Raw genomic sequence first — 17,489 nt, 5'->3', positions numbered from 1 at the left:
ATGAAAGGCAGTATTCATTTCATACGAATCTGAAATAAATACCTTGTAGCGGCTACTTACGGTGAATGAGAGTTGTTTACTGTGGAAAAAACAGCCTGTTTTTAGAGAACAAAAAAGATAATACATGTGATAATACAAAACATACCGTATGTTTTTTTTTACCAAAGCTCACAAATGCTGAATCGTGACTATAAGAAGATTAACTGATGTACAGTACAGGCCAAAAGTTCGGACACACCTTCTCCTCATTCAATGTGTTTTCTTTATTTTCATGACTATTTACATTGTAGATTGTCACATCAAAACTATGAATGAACACGTGGAGTTATGTACTTAACAAAAAAAGGTGAAATAACTCAAAACATGTTTTATATTCTAGTTTCTTCAAAATGGCCACCCTTTGCTCTGATTACTGCTTTGCACACTCTTGGCATTCTCTCCATGAGCTTCTTCTCATGAGCTTTTCACTTCACAGGTGTCATAGTTTTGATGCCTTCAGTGACAATCTACAATGTAAATAGTCATGAAAATAAGGAAAACACATTTAAATCAGAAGGTGTGTCCAAACTTTTGGCCTGTAGTGTATATTTAATATACAACTTTGTGTTACCGTCGTGTTAAAGCCTGCTTTTGCTTGTTCTTTTATACATTTTTGCAGTTGTTTTTAAATCGTGTCACAGCCCATTTAAAAATAAAAACAAATAAAAAAGCTGTGTGCTGCAAATGGCTGCCAGACCTCACTTTAGACAGAACTAGACTGACTACATTGACTACATATAATAGTCTTTTTCAACATTAACGTCTCAGTTTGTCATTTTGTGTTTCATAGCACTCAATTATGTCAATATTAGGCACAAAAGCTTGCGATCACGGCGCCGCCATTAATAGTTTGTCTGCATTAGCGCTGAAGACAACAATATCACTAATACTTGCTTAGTATTCAAGTCATGAAATGTAAATGTGGTATTGTTGGCGGTTTTTGGATGTTTATTTATTGGGTTTCATGGGCGGAATAGAGGACCTCCCATTGCTTCTGTTTTAAGCAGATGAGTTATAATGCATCCGTCATGTCTCTCATCATGATTGTGAACAATAGGCAGAATTCCCCCAAAAAAGTGAAGTGTTTTTTTTTTTTTTGCTGACATCCCGTGGCCACAATAATTTATTAAATCAAACTCATGACGCAGTAAATCGGCGCCTGTCAAGCTTGTGTGCTGTTATGTAGCTGCTAGCTTTTAGTAGCGTGTAGCCTAACATGTTGACTTCACTGAAATACAAGAAAGGACCAACCTTGTGCACAATTGAAAGGCATTTATCTGAAACTTTTATTGCACAGTACAGTACATAGTCCGTACAATTGACCACTAAATGGTAACACCCCAATAAGTTTTTCAACTTATTTAAGTCGGGGTCCACGTTAATCAATTCATGGTACAAATATATACTATCATCATAATATAGTCATCACACAAGTTAATCATCAGAGTTTAACCCTTAACCCTTTAACCCTTTCAAGGAATGTTCTCTTTTTTTTTTTTTAAACTCTACCTGCTAATTCCATTGTCGACAACCGTCCATTCAATTGATCATTAAACAGTAATGATTCATCACATTCCTCCCCCGCTGCCATCACATTTCTGTTTGTCACACTCCAAGGCCATTGTGTCTATATTTTCTTAATTTTAGTGTCCTATTATCGTCACTGGGATCTTGCAACCCGGGAGTCTTTATTGTACCTTTTACAAATGGCCTCCAGCCTTTTCCTTACGTTTCAATGCCCTATTATCGTCACTGGGATCTTGCAACCCGAACTCATTAAGGGACGACCAAATTCCCAGGGTAAGCTAAATCCAACTATTAGTTCACTCGTCAATGAAACTGCCCGTCACGGTAATCGAGACACAATGGCCTGAGTTGACCACTTATTTACAATTTTAATGCAATGGGAGACTATTAGCACTTCAGTCAGGTTGGGTTGCTATTAGCACTTCAGTCATCAACATTTATATAATCTGAGAAATGCTATTAACTAATATGGGAGTTTTTAGATGCGAACTGATAAAATCCATTATTTGTTGTTTTGCTGATATCGGGCCGATATCAATATCGGACCAGGACACCCCTTCTTTTCACAAATAATATAAATATTAGTCCAAAGTTGGTACAGTGTCTCCTGGTATCCTGCAGGGAGCTAATGAGTCATCCGCCAAGGACTATTTCACACACAGACGCCCAAACTAGATGTGTTGAATTCAAAATAAGATTGTTCTTAATACTTGCACAGTGAAAATAGCCACAATGACTGAAAATTATCCACAAAGTGGAAGCCCACATTGTGCTCGCACATGCACTGGCACGTTCTGGCCAGGAAGTTTGTAAAACAACATAACTCAAAAAGTTACAGCCAGTTTTAATGAAACTTTCAGGAAGTGCTCCAGCATCCCCCGCGACTCCAAAAATGGACAAGCGGTAGAAAATGAATGGATGGATGGAGATAAGGAACAAGATTAGATTTGATTAGATCTGATCAATTGTGCTACGATACCTTACGTCTATGTTACAAGCCTCTACTTCTGTGTGTGTATTGCGAGATACCCCGTCTCCACCCACAGAGGCAAAAATAGTGGGTGACTAACCAGAGGGTTGCCGCAGTTTCTTTCATTCCTCTGCAGATGGCTCAATGGTTATTTATTAAACTTTCAGGAAATGTCAGAAATAGGATAAGAAAGAAGTGATTCCATTTTCCCAGCGATCTGGATTCACAACTTTATTAGTCGGGCCTGGTGTAGGTCTGCATTCTCAAATGTGCTTTTCTCGTTATTATTGCACTTTAATATTAAATATGATTACACCTTTTTCCTCTGCAGTTCTTTGCCTCCATGATCTCGACCTTCACCTTGAATTTCTTCCTGAGTATCTATCACAAAAACCCCGGTGACCTTTCCAACCCCGGTCTCATCAACTTTGGACGCTTCGAGAACGATGTAAGGACATAAAAGTCCAAAATACATGATGGCTTTTTGTGTTTACGTTGAATGAAAATAAATAACGACTTAATTTTTGTCCTTTTTTTTCCCCCCAGAGTGTGGCCTATTACCTCTATGAAATCCCTTTGTTCATCGCCATGGGAGCAATAGGTAAACTATTTGTTTCTGCAGTATCGATAATCCATTCAAATACTGCACCAAGGAATGGCATGGTAAAAAGTCAAAGGGGCCTTTTAGATTTTTTTATTTTGTAAAAAAGGCATCTCGAACTGACGTCACGTCATTATGCTGTAATATAAAGTGCAGTGTTTTTCAACCACTGTGCCTGTGCCGTGAGATACAGTCTGGTGTGCCGTGGGAGATTATCTAATTTCACCTATTTGGGTTAAAATATTTTTTGCAAAGCAGTAATTATAGTCTGCAAATGATGTGTTGTTGTTGAGTGTCGGTGCTGTCTAGAGCTCGGCAGAGTAACCGTGTAATACTCTTCCATATCAGTAGGTGGCAGCAGGTAGCTAATTGCTTTGTAGATGTGGGAAACAGCGGGAGGCAGCGTGCAGGTAAAAAGGTATCTAATGCTTAAACCAAAAATAAACAAAAGGTGAGTGCCCTAAGAAAAGGCATTGAAGCTTAGGGAAGGCTATGCAGAACGAAACTAAAACTGAAAGTAAACAAAAACAGAATGCTGGACGACAGCAAAGACTTACTGTGGAGCAAAGACGGCGTCCACAATGTACATCCGAACATGACATGACAATCAACAATGTCCCCATAAAGAAGGATAAAAACAAGTGAAATATTCTTGATTGCTAAAACAAAGTAGATGCGGGAAATATCGCTCAAAGGAAGACATGAAACTGCTACAGGAAAATACCAAAAAAAGAGAAAAAGCCACCAAAATAGGAAGTAAAACACTACACACAGGAAAACCGCAAAAAAATGAAAATATGTGATGTGACAGGTGGTGACAGTACACCTACTTTGAGACAAGAGCTATAGTGATGCATGCTTTGTTATGCTTTAAAGCAGGGGTCACCAACCTTTTTGAAACCAAGAGCTACTTCTTGGGTAGTGATTAATGCGAAGGGCTACCAGTTTGATACACACTTCAATAAATTGCCAGAAATAGCCAATTTGCTCAATTTACCTTTAACTCTATGTTATAATTAATGATATTTACACTTAATTGAACGGTTTAAAAGAGGAGAAAGCACAAAAAAAATGACAATTAAATTTTGAAACATAGTTTATCTTCAATGTCGAATCTTTAAAATTCAAAATTCAACCGAAAAAAAGAAGAGAAAAACTAGCTAATTCGAATCTTTTTGAAAAAATTAAAAAAAGAATTTATGGAACATCATTAGTAATTTTTCCTGATTAAGATTAATTTTACAATTTTGATGACATGTTTTAAATAGGTTAAAATCCAATCTGCACTTTGTTAGAATATATTACAAATTGGACCAAGCTATATTTCTAACAAAGACAAATCATTATTTCTTCTAGATTTTCCAGAACAAATTTTTTAAAAGAAATTCAAAAGACTTTGAAATAAGATTTAAATTTGTTTCTACAGATTTTCTAGATTTGCCAGAATAATTTTTTTGAATTTTAATAATAAATTTGAAGAAATATTTCACAAATATTGTTTGTCGAAAAAACAGAAGCTAAAATGAATAATTAAATTAAAATGTATTTATTATTCTTTACAATAGAAAAAATAAATTTTTGAACATTGATTTAAATTGTCAGGAAAGAAGAGGAAGGAATTTAAAAGAAAAAAAGTTATGTGTTTAAAAATCCTAAAATCATTTTTAAGGTTGTATTTTTTCTCTAAAATTGTCTTTCTGAAAGTTATAAGAAGCAACGTAAAAAAATTATAGAATTTATTTAAACAAGTGAAGACCAAGTCTTTAAAATATTTCCTTGGATTTTCAAATTCTATTTGAGTTTTGTCTCTCTTAGAATTAAAAATGTCGGGCAAAGCGAGACTAGCTTGCTAGTAAATAAATACAATTTAAAGAATAGAGGCAACTCACTGGTAAGTGCTGCTATTTGAGCTATTTTTAGAACAGGCCAGCGGGCTACTCATCTAGTCCTTACGGGCTACCTGGTGCCCGCGGGCACCGCGTTGGTGACCCCTGCTTTAAAGTCATATCCAACAATTGTGACAACCACTTTTTACTGTCAACTCAGTTTAGTTTTTTAATGATTTCTGCTGGTGGTGTGCCGCCGTGTTTTTTCAACGCAAAAAAGGTTGAAAAGCACTGATATAGTGTATGCTGTAAAAATATTTTATGATTTTTTTTATTACCTATTTTTTTAGGGCTGTCTTCAATCCCTCAGCCGAATCATCAGATATTAAACCCCCCTCCTCCCCCCTTGGGAGAGAGTTTGGCGTTAAGTACCTGCTAAGGCCCCCGTGAACAGCAGGTGTGTTGGCAGGATGAATCCATTGTGTTCATCATTAGTTAAATAATCTTGTGTGCAGGCAAATAGTTTTTTTTAGAGAGTAAAAGATCATTCTTATCCACTTACAATATCGTCTGTCACTAGAAAGCGATCGCTGGCTGGCAGTGTTTAGGCTTCCCACATCCTACTCTCTAAAAAACATTTGTCTGTGCACAACTTTTTTTACTAATAGTGTTAGTAAGCTGTTTCTACATGGGGAGACCAAGCTTGTCGGGACGCACTGCAGTCAAACACCAAGCTATGTATGCCACAGGCCAGCCCAATCCTGTCATAGGCATGAATGATGTGGTCATCACCGGCATCAAAACCTTGTCTTTTTCCACATTAACGTCTCAGTTTGTCATTTTGTATTTCATAGCCAACATTTTCCTTTGCAGGTGGACTGCTGGGAGCTTTGTTCAATGTTCTCAACTACTGGCTCACCATCTTCAGGATCAGGTACGGAGGAGACAAATCTCAGCAAGCACAAAACACATGTTTGGATCATCTTTCCCTGGTCGAGAGCAAAAAGGTCAAATGACGCGTTCACACTATGATGTTGTTTAGTGTTTGTCAGCAAAAGTGTATCAGTGTGTATCCATACAAAGTGGGGGTTTGTACTTGAAGTGCTTCTCATTTTCCAGTTTACAAATATCCCAAGCTACAGCAATACCTATAGTCTCCATAATGGGCAGTAAAATCTTCTGCTATGCACTGTGATTGCAACCATAGTTTGCATAACATTACACCGCTAATTTAGCAAGGTATTTAAACGTTTGGGTGCATTAACCTTGTTTTTTAATGATCATTTGCTCATAAGCGTAAATGAGGGTAGTAACCGTTGCTTTAAAGGGTGCTTGACAAGAACAACATTAATGAGTGCTCATGGTATTAAAAAGACCCATTCCTTCTTAATCTCAACTAAATGGTCTGACTCTACAAGCATACGTGGCAAAGCATGTGAACAATTTCCTGAATGGGCATCCACTCAACAATGGATGCTTCTCAAATCCCTTCACTGGCTTCCTGTTCCACTCAGGATTGAATACAAAGTCTCCCTACTAACCCACCAGTGCCTCCATGGAAATGCCCCCCTCTACCTCAAAGAACTGCTCACCCCCAAATCCTCCGCTCTGGACAGACTAACCTCCTCCAACCTCCGAGGACAAAGTTACGAACTATGAGAGACCGGGCTTTCTGCTCCGCCGCTCCCAGTCTGTGGAACGCTCTCCCTGACCACCTGAGGGCACCACAGACTGTGGATGCTTTTAAAAAAGGCTTAAAAACCCTTCTTTTTAAAAAAGCCTTTTTTTTAGATCTGTGTGTGCTAGTTATGGTTTTTATTTTATTTGTTATCTTATTTTAATACACTGTAGCATTATTATTATTATGACTGTGTAGTGAAAACATCCTGCCGTGTGTGCATCAGGTACGTCCATCGACCTTGTCTGCAAGTGATGGAGGCCATGTTGGTGGCTGCTGTGACCGCGACGGTGTCATTCACCATGATTTACTTCTCCGATGACTGTCAGCCTCTTGGGCCAGAGCACACGGAGGAGTACCCTCTGCAGGTACGAACACACACATTCAGTTCAAACTAGGGTTGTACGGTATCCCGGTATTAGTATAGTACCGCCATACTAAGGAATCATTCGTTACTGTACCGCCTCTAAATAGTACCCCCACCCGTCGTGTCATGCAGAACGCCCTCAGGAAGAGGTGCTAGCGGCTAATGTCTGTCCGTAGTGTTGTAATTACTACAACATCACTATAAAAGATTTTATTTGTAAAAGCACTTTACATTGAGCAAACAACCTCAAAGTGCTACAGTGCATTTAAAAAAAAAAAAACAACCCAACAATGCTAGAACCACAAATAGCTGCCCCCAACAAGTAAAATAAATAAAAACTAGAACAAATAGCTGCCCCCAACAAGTAAAATAAATAAAAACTAGAACAAATAGCTGCCCCCAACAAGTAAAATAAATAGTAAAAATAAATAAAAACTAGAACAGCCTAATAGCTACAACTAGCACACGTATATATAAATATTGCTATGTTACATAAAATAAAAAACTCCGTAAATCAAAAGGCTCTTATCATGTTATATAATTCTTTTGTACTCCCTTATCTTAATTATTGTGTCGAAATCTGGGGTAACAATTACAAAACAAACATTAAATCTATATTCTTACTTCAAAAGAAAGCGATTAGAATTGTAAATTATGCAGATTATCATGACCATACCAATGCTCTGTTTATTAAATTAAAAACATTAAAACTGCACGATCTTGTTGACCTCAACACTGCTATTGTGACGTACAAAGCTCATAACCACATGCTGCCTGGGTGTCTACAGGAGAGGTTTAAACCCAGAGAGAATCCCTATGACCTCAGAGGTTCAGCTGTCTTCCAGAAAGCTAAGATAAGAACAAGCTTAAAAAGTAGATGTGTTTCGGTCAGGGGGGTTCAACTGTGGAACAGCTTGGATTATTCCTTAAAATGTTCCAGTTCTATTTACACATTTAAAAAACACTTTAAGACCAATGTCTTGAAAAAATATATCACTCTAGAATCAACACAGTAGTTAATACTATGATCAATGTTAATTCAAATACTAAATGTGGGTTATAAATAATAATGGAAGTACAATTGTTTGTATATAGTATATAAATTGGTACAAAGGTTTAACATGTCTACAAGGATATTTCAAATGCCTTTACTGTGTATATAATTGAACTGTGTTTATGTTATGTATAATGTGTATTTATAATATGTTGTACAATGGACATTCAATCATTTTCGGAAGTTTATTTTGTACTTGACATTATTTATAGGGTTAGGCATAATAAGTGTTCAACTTCAGCCTAAACCCTTTCGGTCTGCAACATTTTCATTTTCAATTTAAGAATGTACAACTGTTTGTTTATTTTGTTGACGATTGACCGAAGAATAATAAACTTGAAACTATATCTAAAAAAAAAAAAGGGTTTTTATGCCTTTTTTAAAAGCATCCACAGTCTGTGGTACCCTCAGGTGGTCAGGGAGAGCGTTCCACAGACTGGGAGTGGCGGAGCAGAAAGCCCGGTCTCCCATAGTTCGGAGCTTTGTCTTCGGAGGTTGGAAAAGGTTAGCCTGTCCGGAGCGGAGGTGTCATGGGGAGGATTTGGGGGTGAGCAGTTCTTTGAGGTAGAGGGGGGGCATTTCCATGGAGACACTGGTGAGTTAGTAGGGAGACTTTGTATTCCATCCTGAGTGGAACAGGAAGCCAGTGAAGGGATTCTCATATGTAATACATTTTCCTGAAGGAATCAATAAAGTACTATCTATCCATCTATCTATCTCTCTATCTTTCTATCTATCTATCCATCTATCTATCTATCCATCTATCTATCTATCTATCTCTATCTATCTATCTATCTATCTATCTATCTATCTATCTATCTATCTATCTATCTATCTATCTATCTATCTATCTATCTATCTATCTATCTATCTATCTATCTATCTATCTATCTATCTTAGTTGTCGGCTGTTTTAAAATAAGTAGAAACAGGCTTAATCTAATTTTTTTACCAGCTGCTTTCTTGCTGTTTGAGTCTTTGTTCAATGTTCCCCAGGAGTCACCGGGACCCTTTAAGAAGTAAACAAACACATCAGAGTGTGTATTAGGGATGGGCGATACCACACTTTTAGGATTCGATACGATACCAATACTTTTTCTTGCATTTTCATCGATACCGATACCGATACCAATAATTTCTTATTGGCAATTTTTTGTCAGTCAAAAATATTATTACTATTGTTATTATTTATTTATTATTTAAATACAGACCATTTATACCACATTTATTATGGTCAATATATAATAAAAGTAAAATTAAAATAAATAACATAAATATGAAAAATAAATTAAATATTATATATAATAATAACTATATATTATATATAATAATAATTAAATATTAGGGCTTTCCAATTAACAATCAAATCCGAATTGCAAGAAGCTGCAGTTATTTTTTAAAGTTTGTGATATAATTAGCAATTAATGAAATATGAAATAGGCTAATGTTTTCGAAATGTTAGAAATAATTTTACAGATTAAAACCAAAATCACATTCAATCATATATTCAAGATTTTCTTGGAAAAAAATAAAACTGTAATGCAAAGATGAAGAATCTCCAAATTGTATCTCTTTCTTATCTTGTTTTAAATACTCAAGCAATTTTCAGCTAACAGTAAATTCCCCTGTGTGGAAATTATTTGAATTTAGGATAATCATTTAAACAAAAATATTCAGTAAAAAAATAAAATAAACAATGCCTGACACTGGATATGCCTGGCTGCATCGCTGTCGGCTGGCTGTGTGAGTGTTGCACGTTGACCACGCTCATTGGCTGTCTCCTGTCACGTGACTGGGCCAGCTCTATACTCTGCCAGGTACAGGGCTGTCCCAGCACATAGGAAGTTAAGTAAGTCATCAAAAACATCTGAAAGTGATGCTTGCACACCCCACACGCCGTTTTTTGGTTTATATCGATATGCCAAATGAGTAGCGTGTGAGTATCGATATATCGATACCACAGGATCGATACGCACATCCCTAGTGTGTATTCCTCATTTGAGTGGTTGCACTTTGTCAGACATTCATGTGCAAAATGTTCCATTTAAACTGAGCAATAAGGCGCTGACTGCCAATTCATGCGGTCGTATGGCACTGCATCTTTGTTAGCTTTTAGGGCGGATATCAATCAATGTTTATTTATATAGCCCTAAATCACAAGTGTCTCAAAGGGCTGTGCAAGCCACAACGACATCCTCGGTACAGAGCCCACATACGGGCAAGGAAAACTCACCCCAGTGGGACGTCAATGTGAATGACTATGAGAAACCTTGGAGAGGACCGCATATGTGGGTAACCCCCCCCCCCCCTCTAGGGGAGACCGAAAGCAATGGATGTGGAGTGGGTCTGACATAATATTGTGAAAGTCCAACACATCAGCGAGAGTCCAGTCCATAGTGGGGCAAGCAGGAACCATCCCGAGTGGAGACGGGTCAGCAGCGTAGAGATGTCCCCATCCGATGAACAGGCTAGCGGTCCACCCCGGGTTTGGAGCACAGTAGAAAAGAAAAGAAAAGAAACGGCAGATCAACTGGTCTAAACAGGGAGTCTATTTAAAGGCTAGAGTATACAAATGAGTTTTAAGATGAGACTTAAATGCTTCTACTGAGGTAGCATCTCTAACTGTTACCGGGAGGGAATTCCATAGTATTGGAGCCCGAATAGAAAACGCTCTATAGCCCGCAGACTTTTTTTGGGCTCTGGGAATCACTAATAAGCCGGAGTTCTTTGAACGCAGATTTCTTGCCGGGACATATGGTACAATACAATCGGCAAGATAGGCAGGAGCTTGACCGTGTAGTATTTTATACGTAAGTAGTAAAACCTTAAAGTCGCATCTTAGGTGCACAGGAAGCCAGTGCAGGTGAGCCAGTATAGGCGTAATATGATCAAACTTTCTTGTTTTTGTCAAAAGTCTAGCAGCCACATTTTGTACCAACTGTAATCTTTTAATGCTAGACATAGTGAGGCCCGAAAATAAAACGTTACAGTAATCGAGACGAGACGTAACGAACGCATGGATAATGATCTCAGCGTCGCTTGTGGACAAAATGGGACGAATTTTAGCGATATTACGGAGATGAAAGAAGGCCGTTTTAGTAACACTCTTAATGTGTGACTCAAACGAGAGAGTTGGGTGGAAGATAATACCCAGATTCTTTACCGAGTCGCCTTGTTTAGTTGTTTGGTTGTCACATGTTAAGGTGGTATTTTTAAATAGATGTCGGTGTTGAGCAGGACCGATAATCAGCATTTCCGTTTTCTTAGCGTTGAGTTGCAAAAAGTTAGCGGACATCCATTGTTTAATTTCATTAAGACACGCCTCCAGCTGACTACAATCCGGCGTGATTGTAGATAGAGAAATGTATCTTCCTCTTTTAGTCTTCTCATATTTCCTGTGTGTGCCTGCAGTTGTTCTGTGCAGATGGGGAGTATAACTCCATGGCAACAGCCTTCTTCAACACTCCGGAGAGAAGTGTCCGTAGCCTCTTCCACAACCAGCCAGGTATGTCGGGGTACAAGTCAAACTGCATGAATATCAGCGTCATTTCACTATTTGTTGTATAATTCTAGATGTGATCAATCATAGTCAAAATTGCTGCTTCTCTTTTAAAGGATCCTACAACCCTCTGACACTGGGCGTGTTCACTCTTACATATTTCTTCCTGGCCTGTTGGACATACGGCCTGGCTGTGTCTGCTGGGGTCTTCATCCCATCTCTGCTCATAGGAGCAGCCTGGGGACGCCTGTGTGGAATTCTCCTGGCCACCATTTCCGCCACTGGATCGGTAAGTGGTACAAGGTTCTCTTTTAACTTGTGTTTTAAAGTAGGAATTAGGGCTGTCAAAGAATATTGCTTTAATCATATACATACGCAAATTATATACACATTTTATTTCCACCTTACCGTCTTTTTGCGTTTACCGCGGATGGTTACCTGTAAGGTTGCTTAACGGTCAATGCATAAATCAGTGCAAAGATGAGTGAGGAAACTCTGACTGTTGTGCTCGCTGGCAAATTTCACTTCAAAATAAACCCTGACTCTGCTTTAGGTACAGTTGTTACTAAATTATGAGCAAATAAATGCTGTGCATTCAAGTACATTATTTAAAAAATGTTCCTTTTTGACATTCTGACAATGAAATAACATTTGAATCTTACTATTAGGCTCTAAGTGTATTTGAATTATGCAAGCGTGTAATAATCTGTAGTTAATCAGGATTAATCCCTATTAAAAAGTGTGATTCATCTGATTTAAAAAGTAATCAATTGGCATCACCAGTAAGAATATATTAGTGTTTCCCACACATTCATTTATTTGTTGCAGCCCGCCACACATACATTTGGACCACCACAAATAGATTTGGCGCTATCTCTTTTAAACACAGCTCATACGCATCTGGGGCCGTACTTATCAAGCTTCTTAGAATTACTCCTAAGAAGTCTGCTAAGAGTTGACTTAAGACTAAATAAATTCTTTGCTGAAAGCTGCACTTAAAAGTTAGTTATCAAGCGTCTTACTCACACTTTCAGCGAAGTGTAGGACTGAATCTTAAGTGTCACACTCAGAGCTGAATTACGACATTACTATGTGCCGTAAACGGAATTTTAGGTGACGTCATTTCTGTGTCCATAGAAATTACCAATCACGGAAGGGAATCCGTTGTCTAAGAATAAAGAAATATCTTGGAAATATTTAAGTGGACAATGGGAGTGTATATTTTGACAATAAACTACAAAATAATACAAAACAAACTAGTCCCCGCCGGCACTCACACTACCGCTCCCTCTCTTCTCTCGCCCACACACTCACTGACGTCACTCACCTCACGGCCACACACATACGCTACTGTCATAACATTTTCTTTCCAATTCATTAATTAGGCAACTAATTTGAAACTGGTGTGGGTGGCTCTATATATACCAACCCACTGCAGCCACATGCAGAAATCAACATGGAATCGAAAAGTATTAAATCTGTGACAAAAATAATACCCGCTCTGTCTAAACGATACCGTTTGATCAGCTGCTCGTCATCAAAAAAAAAAAAAACATTGTTCCGTTCCCTGAACGTTGGCGCACGTCTCTCTCGCCTCAGTGCCATCCCCTGCTGGCAACTCCTAACCACTTAAGACACCTCTGAAGGTCTCTTGAATATCGTGGAGAGTGGGAGTGATTCTTAGACTTAAGAACGTTGATAAAAAGCTTTTATTCTTAAGTTTGAGAGTAGGACTAAATTTCGCAAATTCTCAGGACTTAAGTGTAAAATGGCACTCTAAGACGCTTGATAAGTACGGCCCCTGATCTGCCAGAGAGTAAGAAGATGGAGCAGGACGGACCATCGTGGCCAACTTGGGGCTTGATTTACTACGATGGTAAACCGCGTGTGCACTCTATAAAATAGGGTGTACTTTTAGTGGGTGTGTAGCATGCCATTTACTAACGCTGCGTGTGCAATTGTAAAGTGACACAGACTGCCTTATTTAAATGAGGATACTGCGTGTATTATATGGGGCATCACCACGGGGACACTTATCATGCGTCGTTTTGCTATATTTTCAAACATGCATACTTTGTTTGGCATTTTAGCAGCAGTTCTGCAGTGCGTCTACAATAAAACCACCGCTGAAAGTGTACTCGTTGGTGAGAGGCTGCACTTACTCCACTTAAGATGCCAACAACTGCATACTTAAAGTTTTTTATTTATTTAATATGTTTAATATTTATATATTGTATGTAAAAAAAACAAATGTCCGTGAAAAATATGAAATGACACCAAAATGTATCGATTTAATTCGTTTTAATCAGGCCCTTAAGTCAGACCTGGGCAAATGAAGGCCCGTTAAGCTTTTCAATCTGGCCCGCCGGACATTCCCAAATCTTTTGTTTTTGATGTTTAAGATGTAAAGCGTAGCTGCCATTATGATGTGCACTCATCTTTTATAATCACCGTAAGTCTTCAACTATACTAAGTCTTTCAATGCTTGGAATCTGCATCATATACTAGTTACTATGGTCATCTAATTAGTTACTATGATCATCTAATTAGTTACTATGGTCATCTAGTTAATTACTATGCTCATGTAATCAGTTACTATGATCATCTAATTAGTTACTATGGTAATGTAAGTCCCAGCAGCTCAGACGAGGCACCAAGCAGTGTGGGTGGGGAGTGTTTCCACAGAGTGTGAAATGTGGGTGTCAGGGACAGACGTGGAAGGAGATTTTTACAACAAAGTTCTAAAGCTTAGTGATATATCACATATATCAGATTGTAGGTGTTTTTTTTTATCCTTCACGTTCATATTTTGCTGTGTTTGTTGCATTTTTGTTGATTGTAAAATATGTGAATGTAGAGGGGGTGTGACGTTCATATGTTGTCAATATTCAGTGTTTTATCCTTCATAGTTAATATTGTAACATTCTTTATTTTCATGTACATTCTGGGTGTCTCATTCAGTAAAAAAATGTAAAATTCCATTGTTTTTTAAGGCGGTCTGTCATAACGTTTTTAGCTTTCAGACATTGTGAGGTTTGTATTAGTGTTCCTAACGATAGATATACCGGCCCCCAGACACATTTTCATCTCTAAATTTGCCCCCCCCCCCCAAGTCAAAATAATTGCCCAAGCCTGCCTCAAGTCATCCAGCACCTTTTAAAATTGTAAAACAATGTTGCTTAACAGACGATGCGTCTAATATCTTGTATTTATGACCGTGCAAAATGTTGACACACGTAGGACGTAAGATTCTTGTTTCTTTGCAGCCTAAAGAAACCAAGCAAACATTAATGAATAGAGCAAAAAGGCGTAATATACATATAGACTGTATATTAGGGGGTGTGGGAAAAAATCGATTCGAATTCGAATCGCGGTTCTCAGGTTGTGCGATTCAGAATCGATTCTCATTTTTCAAAAATCTATTTTTTTTTATTTATTTATTTTTTTTAAGAATTTTTTTTTTTAAATTTTTTTTTTTTAAATTAATCAATCCAACAAAACAATACACAGCAATACCATAACAATGCAATCCAATTCCAAAAGCAAAGCCGACCCAGCAACACTCAGAAGTGCAATAAACAGAGCAATTGAGAGGAGACACAAACACCACACACAGCAAACCAAAAGTAGTGAAACAAAAATGAATATTATCAACAACAGTATCAATATTAGTTACAATTTCAACATAGCAGTGATTAAAAATCCCTCATTGACATTATCATTAGACATTTAGTTTATGAGATGCGATGCAAGTGTAAGCCACTGTGACACTATTGTTCATTTTTTTTATTTTATTTTTTTATTAATGTTTGTAATGATAATATCAATGAGGGATTTTTAATCACTGCTATGTTGAAATTGTTACTAATATTGATACTGTTGTTGATAATATTCATTTTTGTCTCACTACTTTTAGATTGTTCCGTGTCATGTTTGTGTCTCCTCTCAATTGCTCTGTTTATTGCTATTCTGAATGTTGCTGGGTCGGGTTTTGTTTTGAAATTGTATTGCATTATTATGGTATTGTTGTGTATTGTTTTCATTAAAAAAAATTAAAAAAAAATCGTTTTTGTATCGAATCGTGACCCCAAGAATCGATTTTGAATCAGATCGTGGGACACCCAAAGATTCCCAGCCCTACTGTATATGTACTGTGCATTTTTTCAAATATTCTTTGTTAATTATGCAAATTAGGTGATGACATTTTGACCCCCCCACCCAAAAAAAAAACTCCTCCTACACAAATATACCTATTATTATTATTCTGTTTGTTTAGATCTGGGCTGATCCTGGTAAATATGCCTTGATTGGAGCTGCAGCTCAGTTAGGTACGTCAATTGGAATGGCTGATGGGCAATATAAGCTGCACTCCCGATGCGTGTATTTGTGGTCGTGGCACAAGTAAGAAGATGTGTTGTGGTGTTGACAGGGGGCATTGTGAGGATGACTCTCAGCTTGACTGTCATCCTGGTGGAGGCTACAGGAAACGTCACATACGGTCTTCCCATCATGCTTGTCTTGATGACAGCAAAGATTGTAGGAGACTACTTTGTGGAGGTGAGTAAAGCAGCAGCTAGTTTTCCTGTCAGAATTATACACCTTCTTTCTTCAGGGCCTGTACGACATCCACATCAAGCTGCAGAGCATTCCCTTCCTGCACTGGGAGGCTCCTGCCACCTCACACTGGCTGACAGCCAGGTAAGCATACTAGAGTCAATTTCCCTTTTCCTTTACCCTCACGCTTCTCTTCATCCCTTCTATCTAGAGAAGTGATGAGTTCCCCCGTCACCTGTTTGAACAAAGTAGAGAAGGTGGGAACTATTGTTGACACCCTGAGCAACACATCCACCAATCACAACGGTTTCCCTGTGGTGGTGCAAGGAGCCTCCAGCGAAGAGGTATTGTACCGTACAACAGCTCCTGTTATGTTCTTTGTGTTTTCATAGAGTTTGTTCACTAAAACTGTGTATATATTAGGCTGACCATATTGTGAAATCCCAAAAAGAGGACACATATATGCGTGCCAAGGCCGGGACTAGGTGAACATTTGCCAATAATACTCCAACTTGCTTTATAAATAATATATATATTTAAATAAATAATTTTTTCTCCTCTGTTGACAGCAGTGTTGGTGCTAGGAATTTTCAAAATGGGGTCCCAGGGACCCATCAAGTCATAAAAATGGGGTCCCACAGTAAATTTTGGGGCCCCACTTTTTTGTAAGCGTTTTGAAAACAAACGATAAACGTATGCATTATCCTGTTATATCTCACATTCTATATTGTGTTTTGGAAAAAGGTTGTCATAAACGTTACTTAATTCATTAAAAAAGATCATACAAAAGAAAACAAATGTGTATACATACGTCAAATCAAATCAAATCAACTTTATTTATAAAGCACATTTAAAATTTACCACAGGGGTAGCCAAAGTGCTGTACAATGGGCAGGTTAAAAATAATACGAGAACCGAGCAAACACAACACAACACAAACAGAACACGATAAAAAATAAATAAATAAATAAAATATAAAAAACATAAAAACAGGTTGACAGCAGGTGTATTATGGGGCGCCATTGCAGGATGGGTATCACTCAGTGTTAAAAGCCATGGAATAAAAGTATGTTTTTAAGAGAGATTTAAAAACAGGAAGAGAGGAGGCTTGTCCAACACTAAGAGGTAGGTCGTTCCAGAGCTTGGGAGCAGCAGCGGCGAAAGCTCTGTCACCTCTAAGCTTCAGCCTTGTGTCCGGGACCGTCAGTAGCAGCTGATCGGCTGATCTTAGGGATCGGGTGGGGCAGTAAGGCTGGAGGAGGTCGGAGAGATATGTTGGCGCGAGGTTGTTTAGACATTTAAAAACAAATAAAAGGAGTTTAAAATTGATTCTGTAACGCACAGGGAGCCAGTGAAGGGACGCTAATATAGGGGT

At 38.0% G+C, this 17,489-nt stretch overlaps 1 protein-coding gene across 1 annotated transcript in view; it reads left to right on the top strand.

Moving 5' to 3' along the window:
• clcn7 (chloride channel 7) overlaps window positions 1–17,489 on the top strand; it is a 45,307-nt gene that overhangs the window by 17,195 nt on the left and 10,623 nt on the right. The window contains exons 12-21 of the mRNA XM_062049851.1: window positions 2,868–2,984; window positions 3,083–3,137; window positions 5,837–5,897; window positions 6,868–7,009; window positions 11,473–11,566; window positions 11,677–11,849; window positions 15,837–15,888; window positions 15,990–16,117; window positions 16,173–16,258; window positions 16,326–16,458. Coding sequence (XP_061905835.1) covers window positions 2,868–2,984; window positions 3,083–3,137; window positions 5,837–5,897; window positions 6,868–7,009; window positions 11,473–11,566; window positions 11,677–11,849; window positions 15,837–15,888; window positions 15,990–16,117; window positions 16,173–16,258; window positions 16,326–16,458 — 1,041 coding nt within the window. The remainder of the gene's footprint in view (window positions 1–2,867; window positions 2,985–3,082; window positions 3,138–5,836; window positions 5,898–6,867; window positions 7,010–11,472; window positions 11,567–11,676; window positions 11,850–15,836; window positions 15,889–15,989; window positions 16,118–16,172; window positions 16,259–16,325; window positions 16,459–17,489) is intronic.

Source organism: Entelurus aequoreus, linkage group LG06 (assembly GCF_033978785.1).
Source record: "Entelurus aequoreus isolate RoL-2023_Sb linkage group LG06, RoL_Eaeq_v1.1, whole genome shotgun sequence".
NCBI classification, from domain to species: domain Eukaryota; kingdom Metazoa; phylum Chordata; class Actinopteri; order Syngnathiformes; family Syngnathidae; genus Entelurus; species Entelurus aequoreus.
The sequence above is the reverse complement of the archived record's forward strand: the minus strand, read 5'-3'. Positions and strand labels throughout refer to the sequence as shown.